At 40.3% G+C, this 12,344-nt stretch overlaps 1 protein-coding gene across 9 annotated transcripts in view; it reads left to right on the forward strand.

The window, feature by feature from the left end:
• PDE8B (phosphodiesterase 8B) overlaps positions 1-9,377 on the forward strand; it is a 252,699-nt gene extending 243,322 nt beyond the window's left edge. For all 9 annotated transcript variants that reach the window (XM_065874637.1, XM_065874644.1, XM_065874639.1 and 6 more), the window contains 4 exons: positions 1,815-1,935; positions 3,932-4,099; positions 6,576-6,705; positions 9,268-9,377. In XM_065874637.1, coding sequence (XP_065730709.1) covers positions 1,815-1,935; positions 3,932-4,099; positions 6,576-6,705; positions 9,268-9,377 — 529 coding nt within the window. The remainder of the gene's footprint in view (positions 1-1,814; positions 1,936-3,931; positions 4,100-6,575; positions 6,706-9,267) is intronic.
• Positions 9,378-12,344: the final 2,967 nt, after the last annotated feature.

A 12,344-nucleotide genomic window follows, 5' to 3' on the forward strand; every position in this document is an offset into this window, starting at 1 on the left:
AACTCTCGCTGATCGATACTACGTGGGGCTGGGAGGTCCCTGGTGGTCCAGTTTCCTGAACTCGCCTCTCCCACTTCAGTGGCTCAGGCCTGACACCAGGCCGGAGCACCAAGACCCTGTCAGCCACATGGCTGGGGTAGATGCCCCTAGATGAACACTTGTGGGAAGAGCTCAGAATTATCAAGATAGTGGTCTTGGCAAGTGAAACCACAAGAGAAGAGGCCCGTGCTATGCCTGGTCCTGCTGAGCAATTTTCACACTTCAGCTCATTCTGGCAACAGGGCTACTGGGTCGGCGACGTGAGGCAGGACGGGGTCCGTGAGGTGGGTGGCGCTCAGCTGCTGTGCAGCCTGCAGGGCCTGGTCGAAGCCCTCAGGGAAGGCCAACAGCAGCCAGGACTCTGGCCTCCTGCAGCTGCGGCCTCTTTGGGGTTTCCCTCCCGGCGTCACGTCGCTCTCACTCCTACTTTGGTGGCCGTGCCTTTACCCTGAGCTGCTTCACAAGGCGAGCACTGCCTGCTAAATGTTCACAGGTGCTGCAAGGACATCTTCATAAAGATTACACAAACGTTGACCACATAGATTTCTTTGATGTGCAGCCAGCCCTCCTCCATTCTCTGCTTAGACTGTTCATCTTTTTAAACTCCATCTGGTCTTCAGTGAGTTCATGAAAATGTTTTATACACTGCAAAGCACTCTATAAATATTGATTATACTACTAACAAATATAGCAGATATTTTTATCCTCTCAAAAGGACATCCTGTCTTTGGTGTAACCTGAGGAAAATGTATCCTTACCCATCTTTCCCCAGCTCAATTTTCAGTCACTTAAAATCCTAACTCATGAGGAGACAGTGTTCCATGCTCCCAGCAGAGCTCCTGGAGTCCACAGTGTAGGGCAGGATTCCCCCTCTGGTGAATTGGCCAAATGTGAACAGATAGGAGCAATTCCTCTTGCCAGCCACCACCCTGCCATCAAGCTATGAGTATTTCCTACATAGCAACAGCCAGGCTGGAGTGCAGACCCCTGAGAAAAGGCAGTACACAGGGAGCTCAGAGCTCACTCAGGCCTCAAGGATGACTTGTCAACATGAACCTGAAGCCATCTGTTTGGTCTCCAGAAACCTGAGAAAATATGGAGACCAGTTATTCCACCTTCAACTGAAGGCTTCATCAGTATCAAGTATTGTTTTTAAAACTTTCATAGGAAGAATTCTTGCCAATAGCCAATTTTATTCAGTTCCCCATTCTGGCTCTTGAAGTTAGAAAAAGATGATAGGAACTGGGTGATTTTGAGCAGGGTTATTGCTCCTTCCATTATAACTTCTATCTAATTGCAATCTAGAGAACTGCTCATTATTTGGAAAACTTTCTTCCAATGCCATCATCAAAAGAAATAATGACACTTCTCTGTAACAAGAATCACTGTGTCTGCACTGAATGCCATGGGACAGCTCACCAGGTTGCTGTACTAGCCTTGTAGGGAAAGAACTTGTCATTTCCTTTCACTTCACTATTTTGATATTGCCAAGGGAAGGTAGAAGGGAATCACCTTGTGAAATAAGTACCCTTGGGACACTTTTTTTTTTATACTCATAAATCATATGAAGGTCAGCTGTCACTGGGGAAAATCGAATAGTGTCACCAAGTCCTGGCTGAGTAGGAAGATGAGCAGGTAAACTTTTTTGTGATCTTCACTCATTAACTCTGTGCCCCTAGCTTCCTCCTAGATTGTGGGAAGTGTGGTGAAATGGTAGAACAGTTCTAATTCGGGACATGATGTGAACAAAGCTCTTTGTCTTCTGGTTATTTTAGGAACCATTATCGAACACTGCGCCAGGCTATTATTGATATGGTTTTAGCAACAGAGATGACAAAACACTTTGAACATGTGAACAAATTTGTGAACAGCATCAACAAGCCAATGGCAGCTGAGGTAAGCATTTCCCATGTAATAAGATACACCAGAATGTATTTCCATTAGAGCCTACTCTGGCCTCAAAGCATTTTCTCTCCATCTTGAATGCAAGATGGTTATTTGCTTGGAGTTGGTAAAGAAGGCTGAAAGTACTGGTCACTTGTTTTCCCTAAGGACAAGAATAGATTGAGAGTGTCCACAGTAACTCTGAGCTCCTTGAAAGAAAGGCCCTGACTGAGATAAAGCCAGCAGTGACAAAAGTAGGCCCAAAGTCTATGATGAAAGGAGCCTGCAGACAGCAGAGACTGGAATAAATGGTGTCATTTTAGGGGTTTCAGAGCCTTTCTAGTTCTCTGGTCTTTGAGCTCTTGGGAGACCTCAAAATTAGATGTTTTAAAGAACTATAATCCTGCTGATTTGCATTAAAAGCCTGTCAGTATCTAAAGACTATAGAAAGTTAAATTGGGAGTGACTAGTTGAAAACAAAAATACAAGTCTTTCTCCTTTTTAAAATTTACTTAGACCTGCCTTAGACCTGCCTTAAGGTCCCTACAAACTTGGGTTTTAGGAACATGGACATAAGTTCACATCTCTTACTGTTTAACATGAGATCAACTGCCCTCTTATACTGTAAGGCTGTTCATAGCCCCATAAAGTTAGAAAAGCTTTTCACTCATTCCTGTATGAGGGTTGCGTATGTGGATGAATGAGGAATGAATGTCGTAGATGTAACTTGATGATCAGTAAGGAAACAATCTGTGTAGGACCCATCACATGACCAGCCTGAATGGAGGAACAGTGTCCACCTCACCTGTGTTCTGCTCCATCCCCCAGGGATTCCACAGCACAATGCCAGGACCCTCTCCTTCCACAGAGGACTTATGGGAGCAAAGATCTGGGGATTTAAGAGGGGGAAATTAAAACAGAATCATAGAATTCAGAGTTGGGAAGGTCATCTATCCAAGTAAGCCCCCAACTCTGTTGAGATTTATGTACTGCAGTAACTATAGCAAGCAGTATCTTCCCAATGGTAAGTAATCAAAATACCAACCTTCAGAATATAATTCTGCCCATTGATGGTTTAATAGGTCCAGTCCCAAAACAAAAAAATCCTTAAATGTCATACAGTCCTTCAGCTTGGCAGAGCTCTGGAGAGCTAATTAGATGTTTACACAGTCAGTTCCATGGTATCTTTGAAATCAGGGAATCGTAGTCTTCTAGATTTTGTATAATTGACCTGTTGTCGCATTTACATAAGCCTACTCACAGACCTGTCCTCTTGGCTCTGGACCGCTGACATCCATCACTAGGTAGGTATTAGTGTACAACCAGTCTTTTTAACATGGCTGAATATACCTGCTCCTGCCCCGCTTTCTGCTCCTAGTACCCCCAACACTTACATGTCTCACCCTCCCTACCACCCAGCCAGAAGAGCAGCCTGGAAAGCATGAGTGGACACATACCTGAAGAGAAAGAACAAAGTGGGAGGAGGTGGGTAACTGGGGGTGGGACAGAAGGTCACAGGAGAGAGGGAGCTGTCAGGCATATTAAGTAGAAAGAAATCAAGAAATAATTGAAGGGTCACATGTATGTGGCATTTCCCCATCTTTAATGTATTAAGAAAGTGGAATTTGTGCTTTTACACATTTCCTGATAAAACTGGGAGAAAAGCTCTCCTTCCTTAAGATTACATACCAAATCATTAAAAACAAAACAAAACAAAAACCTGCTTTGTAGCAGCTACCTCTGGGGAAGAGGATGAAAGTGAGGTTGTGGATGGGTGGTGATAGGGACTTCGACCTTTTAAGCTCTGTGTGTTTGTATTGTTTGACTGCTCCCCGTCCCCAAGAATATATCAATGTATCATATATGGAATTAAGGATGGGAAGGCCTCCTTCATCAAGTCTCATGCCTAAGTTTGCCTGGGTGACTGCCATCTAATATCTGGTCAGCTGGCCCTTGTGGGCTTCACCATCATATTGAAACAACCCTGATGTGACTATCTGTTTTCCAGATTGAAGGCAGTGACTGTGAATGCAACCCTATTGGGAAGAACTTTCCTGAAAATCAAATCCTGATTAAGCGCATGATGATTAAGTGTGCTGACGTGGCCAATCCATGCCGCCCCCTGGACCTATGTATCGAATGGGCCGGAAGGATCTCCGAGGAGTACTTTGCACAGGTGTGCTGCCTCTCTAGGGAAGCTCCACCTCCCTTCTGGGAATGGCCCCGGGTCACAGTAAATAAATGACTCCTCCCTGGAAAGCAATGGCTCACCCTTGCCTGGCACAGAAATCTGGTCCCTCAAGAGACTATGATGTGGCTGGTCACTAACTAAACTCTCTCTAGGCGAAGGGGGATAAACTGAGCCTTTGGAAGTATCTTTTCATCCTCAAATTTTTAGATCCTGAATTTCCACAAAAACTGGGAAATCCTCCATTCATTCACTAGATTATCATCTCCATGGTGCAGTCTGGGAAACAGTGCTCCATGGGTAGCTCATAATACAGTAGGGGAGGGAGACAGACATAAACAGGTCCATACATTGGTAAATTAAAAATAAATGAAAGGGCTTCCCTGGTGGTGCAGTGGTTGAGAGTCCGCCTGCCGATGCAGGGGACACAGGTTCGTGCCCCGGTCCAGGAAGATCCCACATGTCGCGAAGCAGCTGGGCCCATGAGCCATGGCCACTGAGCCTGCGCGTCCGGAGCCTGTGCTCCGCAACGGGAGAGGCCACAATAGTGAGAGGCCCGCGTACCGCAAAAAAAAAACAAACAAAAAAATGAAAACACTTCTAAAGGAGGTATATGTTAAGTCCTAAGAGTTCAGAAAGAGTTTTTTTTTCTAGATAAAAGGGCTTTGTGGAAAAGGTGTTAGAGCTGGTGTTTTTGTTTTTTTTTGAAGGATTTCAAAATTTAGAAATGGGAAAGGACATTCTGGGAGAGTTCTGGGAGAACAAAGGGTTATGAGCAAAATTAGTAGGGAAGAAAACCAGAATTTTTATATAAGGAAAACAGCAACTTTGGCAGTGTGAAGAGGAATTAAAGGAGAATAACGTAGTAGACCACAAGATGCCATTTAAAAGAGGCCTACTTTCAAAGAAGAGGCTCTAAGGACTAATGTTTATTATTTGTGATAAACATGTCACAAGTAGCTACAAGTAATGTATTTGGGGACGGGGGGGGTGGGGGGGGAGAGTTGTGTGCCTATATGGCTGGAACATACCACTGAGGCAGAATAAAAGAATAGCTGATAATGTCTAAAAGGGTTGGCAGGGGCAAAGGGCAGCCGAGGACCCAGTAAGTTAGGTGCAGCTTTCAAGGATCGGAAGAGAGCCCATGAATCAAAGAAAAATAGGACAAGCAGTTCTGAGCTTGCCAGAAAGAGAGGGGAAAAAACCCAAACTACTCCTTGAACAGCAGTGGCTATTTTAAGGCTGCCTAATCTACTGACCTGAAATGAGCAAGCTGAGCCAAAAACTGGTAGGAGGCCATTAACGGGGCTTCCCAGGACCCCCAGAGAAGACTTAAAATCCTACTCCTAGTTATTCTCAAAGTATGTGAATGGGGAACAGAAAAGAACCACTTTTAAGTTCTTTAATGTAATCTCCCTGTTTAGGTGTCCTTTTCCCAGAAAGGAAAGTACTAATGTTCACAAGACAGTGTGACCTAAAAATCAGGTTACAAATGAGGTCTCTGATCAGCCAGCCTCTGGTTCAGCATACTACCAGTAAATGTGGATCTCAATTTCAGCCCAGTGAATTATGACCTGATGCATAAAACATACACTCTAATGTGCAAAATACTCAGATTTACACATATCTTGAGAATTGCATGACCAAATACCCCAATCTGAAGAATCTCAGTTTGTCATTCTTTTGAGTAAAACATAGTTATTTCATGAAAAACAGAAGCTAGTTCAGCTCAACTGCCTAACTGCTTTTCATCCAGACTACCATGATACGTTGACGTGCAGCACAAGGGCTTTGTGTGTACCTCCGATTTTGTCACACACAATATTAAAAAGACGTATTTTCAAAGGTCAAGTTTAAATAAGATTAATAATTCTTACTACTTTAATGAAGACATTCTTAAGTGAAACTGGCTTTCTTTTTAAAGTGCAAGCATATGACAGTGAATAATACAATGACTATTTGTACAGCTTGGTGCCAGTTCTTTGATTCACCCTAAGGCGTCAGCAGTTTTAAACACACCATCGCTCCTGTACCCTCAGTATAAACGCCACTTAGTATTATCAGTGTTGCTTTGAAAATAGTCTTGAGGCGTCAGCAGTTTTAAACACACCATCGCTCCTGTACCCTCAGTATAAACGCCACTTAGTATTATCAGTGTTACTTTGAAAATAGTCTTGACCTTGCGATCATGAAAACAGATCTCAGAAAAGGGGCTACAAATCCTGAGATAAGTGCTTCAGGAGGTGCTGTAAGATAGCATAACACATTTGAGAGTCAGAAGACCTGAATCCAGTCACTGTAGCTCATCAGGTGGTTGTCTTATATAAGCCTCAGGACCTTGCCAAGCCAATTTCTTCACAGATACAACTGGATTATGACCCATTTTCACAGAGTGGTTCTGACAAACTAGATGTTACTGTGACAGCTCCTTATGTGCCCTACAGCCCTGTGTTATTTCTTACAGACTGATGAAGAGAAGAGACAGGGGCTACCTGTAGTGATGCCAGTGTTTGACCGGAATACCTGTAGCATCCCCAAGTCCCAGATCTCCTTTATTGACTACTTCATAACAGACATGTTTGATGCTTGGGATGGTAAGACAGTTCCTGTTTTGTTACCCACAAACAGAATATTCTGCTATACTTTATGATGGTTACCTTTAATGACAGAGGCTGGGCCTAAAGGTGTAAATGAAATGTAACTTAAAAGAAAAAGTCAGCTGCTTGTGGCCAGGTGTGCTGGGGGTGCATGAACACTTTGTGTGTCCTCAGCACAAACCATGTGTATGGAAGACTCAGTGGATGTTTGGTAACTGGATAAACAGGTGTTCAACTCTTCCAAGGACATGTTTCCAAAGCTTACAATTGTTTTATTCTGTCATTGGAGGAAATTCTAAAGAGAACATAAAATATACTAAGTCTACTCTGAATCACAGATTCTTTTCATAATATCAGTTGATAAACAGCTTTTCATTTTTTTGAGATCCTTTTTAACTTTTTTGAATTTAATTTTTATTTTATATCCGAGTATAATTGACTTACAATGTTGGGTTACTTTCAGGTGTACAGCTAAGTGATTCAGTTATACATATACATATATCCATTCTTTTTCAGATCCTTTTCCCATATAGGCTATTACAGAACATTGAGTAGAGTTCCTTGTGCTATACAGTAGATTCTTGTTGATTATCTATTTAGTGTATATATGTTAACCCCAAACTCCTAATTTGTCCCTCCCCCCGTGTTTCCCCTTTGGTAACCATAAATTTGTTTTCAAAGTCTGTGAGTCTATTTCTGTTTTGTAAATAAGTTGAATTGTATCTTTTTTTTCAGATTCCACATGTAAGTGATATCATATGATATTTGTCTTTCTCTTTCTGACGTACTTCACTTAGTATGATAATCTCTAGGTCCATCCATGTTGCTGAAAATGGCATTATCTCTTTTTCATGGCTGAGTAATATTCCATTGTGTGTGTGTGTGTGTGTGTGTGTGTGTGTGTGTGTGTGTGTGTGTATATACCACATCTTCTTCATCCATTCATCTGTCAAGGGACATTTAGGTTGCTTCCATGTCTTGGCTACTGTAAAGAGTGCTGCAGTGAACACTGGGGTACATATATCTTTTTGAATTAGTCTTCTCTGGGTATATGCCTAAGAGTGGGATTGCTGGGTCATATGGTAGCTCTATTTTTAGTTTTTTAAGGAACCTCCATACCGTTTTCCATAGTGGCTAGACCAATTTACATTCGCACCAACAGTGTAGGAGGGTTCCCTTTTCTCCACACCCTCTCCAGCATTTGTTATTTGTAGACTTTTTAATAATGGCCATTCTGACTGGTTTGAGGTGATACCTCATTGTGGTTTTGATTTGCATTTCTCATTGAGTGACGTTGAACATCTTCTCATGTGCTTTTGGCCATCCATATGTCTTCTTTGGAGAAATGTCTATCTAGATCTTCTGCCCATTTTTTGATTTTTTTTTTTTTTTTGATACAGAGCTGCATGAACTGTTGGTATATTTTGGAGATTAATCCCTTGTTGGTTGCTTCATTTGCAAATATTTTCTCCCATTCTGTGGGTTGTATTTTCGTTTTGTCTATGGTTTCCTTTGCTGTGCGAAAGCTTTTAAGTTTAATTAGGTCCCATTTGTTTATTTTTGTTTTTATTTTCATTACTCTAGGTACAAGGTGGATCCAAAAAGATACTGCTGTGATTTATGGTGAAGAGTGTCCTGCCTATGTTTTCTTCTAAGAGTTTTATAGTAGCCAGCCTGACATTTAGGTCTTCAATCCATTTCGAGTTTATTTTTGTGTATGGTGTTACAGAATGTTCTAGTTTCATTCTTTAACATGTAGTTGTCCAGTTTCCCCAGCACCACTTATTGAAGAGACTATCTTTTCTCCATTGTATATTCTTGCTTCCTTTGTCGTAGATTAATTGACCATAGATGCATGGGTTTATTTCTGGGCTTTCTGTCCTGTTCCATTGATCTATACTTCTGTTTTTGTGCCAGTACCATACCACTTTGATTACTGTAGCTTTGAAGTATAGTCTGAAGCCAGGGAGCCTGATTTCTCCAGCTCTGATTTTCTTCCTCAGGATTGCTTTAGCTATTCAGGGTCTTTTGTGTTTCCTTACAAATTAAAAAAATTTTCATTCTAGTTCTGTGAAAAATGTCATCGGTATCTTGATAGGGATTGCACTGAATCTGTAGATTGCCTTGGATAGTATAGTCATTTTCACAATATTTATTCTTCCAACCCAAGAACATGGTATCCTTCCATGTGTTTGTGTCATCCTTGATTTCTTTCATCAACATCTTATAGTTTTCAGGGTACAGGTTTTTTGCCTCCTTAGGTAGGTTTATTCCAAGGTATTTTATTCTTTTTGATGTGATGGTAAATGGGATTGTTTCTTTAATTTCTCTTTCTGATCTTTTGTTGTTATCAATTTTTAGTTAAAAGGACCTGTTCATATTTCAGAAACCAGTGTTTAGTAACTCATCCTTCTCATGCTTCTGTGTTCACCTTAGGCCTAACCTAGGGTACCTCTCCTCCAATTGTAATCCCAAGTTTGTACCACAGAGCCCCAACCTTATAAATGCTCCTGGAATCTAATTTAACAGGCTTCTTTTTATTCTCTTATATTCTTGCAGCCTTTGCACACCTGCCAACCCTGATGCAGCATTTGGCCGATAACTACAAACACTGGAAGACGTTAGATGACCTAAAGTGCAAAAGTCTGAGGCTTCCATCTGACAGCTAAAGCCAAGACAGAGAAGGTGACCTCCTGATCTACAAAGGGCACTGTGAATCACAGTAGTGTAAACAAGAGGCTTTCCTTCATAATGAAAATGAGAGATGTAGGTTAAGGAGCTAATGTTTAATATCTGACTTTTAATCATTCAACTTCCCAAATTTCATTTTTAGAAAATTATGTTACATGAAGAAAAATATATGTTCTTTTGAACAATCACTTAGTGACAGAACAAACACATGGCAAAATCCTTTGCCCTGCTGTCATCCTGTCTGCCCTCATCAAACCCTGCAGCTGATTCACTGTAACTAGCAGGAGACGTGCAGCAAAGACTTGGTGCCCACGAGCCCACCATCTCTGTGGATGATGGACCATGTAGCTTAGCTAGTGGTTTAGCTCATCTTTTACCATGGAAGTCACCATCACTGTTTAGCTTGACTATTTTCCTCAAGAGCATCAATCTAAAAGGTTCATAAGAATATCTAAGAAAAGAAACCCATATAAAGTGAGCAAAACAACTAGGACCAAACTGCTGATAAACTAGTTAGCTTCAGAGCCTCCATGGCTAGGTGGTTCTCATCAATGGTGTAACACCCAAGTTAGAACACAGTCTGTCTTGGCCTGGTGAGTGCCTTCTCTAGACTGGTATCAGCAGCCTGTGTAGTCCTCTCTCCTGCAAAAGGGATTCATCTTAACAGAAAGCCAACCATGATGGGGAAGGAAGTGACATCTTGTCTGTGGGGAATCCAAGAGCTTTTTCCCTTTATTTCTGGTTTACAGAGGCAGTTACAAGGCACCATAGTAGGTATTATATACAAGCCATTAATCTGAATGCCCTTGGACAAGCTTTTTTTTAAAAAAAATTTATATACATTTGCTGTTTAAAATTTTTATTAAAGCAATCTAAATTTTCAGGGTTTAAGTCCATGGAGTACGTTGTGCCGAGTACTGAGGAGACAGAGGAAGTTTCAAGGTTCAGACGTTTTTAACCTATCTATATTTAAGATCATGCCATTTTGCTTTAATGATGAAAAAAAGATTGCAAGGTGTGTAAATATATCAGAAAATAGCATATGGGGAAGCAGTAAATACTATTTTAAGCTATTAATTGTATGCTAAAAGCTTCTAAAGCACAAGTGCATATTTTTATACAGCTCTTTTCACAACTTTCTGTGGTCTACATGAAGTCAGACTTGAGATTTTCTTTTCTCTTTTACCAGCCAACCCTTCACTATGTATTATAAATTAGAGATTCTGTAAACAAAATCTTTGTTTTTCTTTCAAATTCTCTGTACTTCATGCTGCATTTCTAAGAGGTATAAACAAACAGAGACTAAATTAACTGAACCAGTAGTTAGTTACTTTTTTCAAATGAAAATTGGAATGCAGAACACGTGGAACTAGTACATGGGGGCAAAAATTACTTATCACTACAAAACATGCCAATGTTTTTTTCTATGTTTTGTACCAACAAATGGAAACATATATGACAATTCCATGCAAAGAAATGTACCTAAATTATTTTTGTTAGATGGTAAGAGAACTTGCTTGGTCAGGACAGCAGCTAGCTTTGTATTGTAATGCTGCACTAAGTAAATGTGATGAAAATGTTTTTGTGAAGTACTTGTAACTAAATTCCTACAGCCATTTTTAATTCCTAACAGCTGTTTTTATTTTACCTCTTTGGCCTAAATTTTTCATAATTTCAATATTTTGGTTTAGTGTTCTTTATTTCATGAGTCACACGCTTTGTTTTCAGAACACATTAAATTCAGGATGTCAGAATCCCATTTTAAGGAGCTAAATAATTTGCCTAGGCTTCAGAAGCTTGCCTGAAGCAACGACAATCTTTCCTTGACCATCTCACTTTTGGTTCCATTTGGTAAGTGACATTCATCAGATGTCTGACATTTTTCTATGTGAATGTTTGTTAGAACTGACTCAATATAATTTCAAATTAATTTCATATTAACACTGCCAGGTACTAAAGCTTTAGCATAGCTCTGCTCTTTATCAGTGTAATCTACTATGGTGTAATCTACTGAGTTGCTAACTAAATAGTGCATTCCTCCAAATAGTCTTTCAGATGGTATGTGTATCAGATGAGTGAGTATAAACTATTATAATTGTCTCTCATACTGAGCGTAAGTCTGTGTTGAGGGGAACCCTATTAATTTAGGAAAATATAACATGATCTAAACTAGAGAGAAGTCACATTACTACTACTACTTAACCAGAAGTTAGTTATAAAATACTGTTACCGGGACCAGAATAACCCTATAATTTAATTAGGCTATTCTTTACTTCCAATTTAAGATTTTAAAATATGCTTACCTTCTGAGTTAGGACTGGTTAGTCTTGTGGACAAAGAACAAGCCTCATCTATTAATCAGAACGCACTCAACTTGAGAAAGATAAATACAATGTCCCTCAAGTTTAGGCTCTTGATTGTGTTATGTGAGTAAGCCAGAGAAAGATAAATACAATGTCCCTCAAGTTTAGGCTCTTGATTGTGTTATGTGAGTAAGCCAGAGAATGAGGTAATAAGGGTATTTTTAAATAAAAATGACAAGGCCCACAGCATAGTATTACTTCTGGTGTTGCAAATATAACAGCACTGAAAGCTAAGCTAGGGAAATGGAAAAAATGCACATAATATTTATCGACCTCAGTTACAGTTGTATTCTTCTAATTTGAAAGTTCAACTTTTTGCAGCACTCTGCATACAACTAGTAAGCAGCCATCAAGTCTGAGTCCCTGCTAGATTTTCCCATCTCACTGTTTTACTCCCATCTCTGACCTTAGGGCATTCATGAAAGCAAAAACCATCAAGTTCCCGTGAATGGGTTGGAGGTTTTCCTCTAGATTTTAATAACAGAGGGACTCACAGTGGTACTTTCATCAGTACTATTTGCTCCCCCAACTCACCTGTGGTTTGTATCATTCATGTGAATAGATTACTATTACATAATACTA

The sequence above is a fragment of the Phocoena phocoena genome, chromosome 3 (assembly GCF_963924675.1).
Source record: "Phocoena phocoena chromosome 3, mPhoPho1.1, whole genome shotgun sequence".
Classification (NCBI taxonomy): Eukaryota; Metazoa; Chordata; class Mammalia; order Artiodactyla; family Phocoenidae; genus Phocoena; species Phocoena phocoena.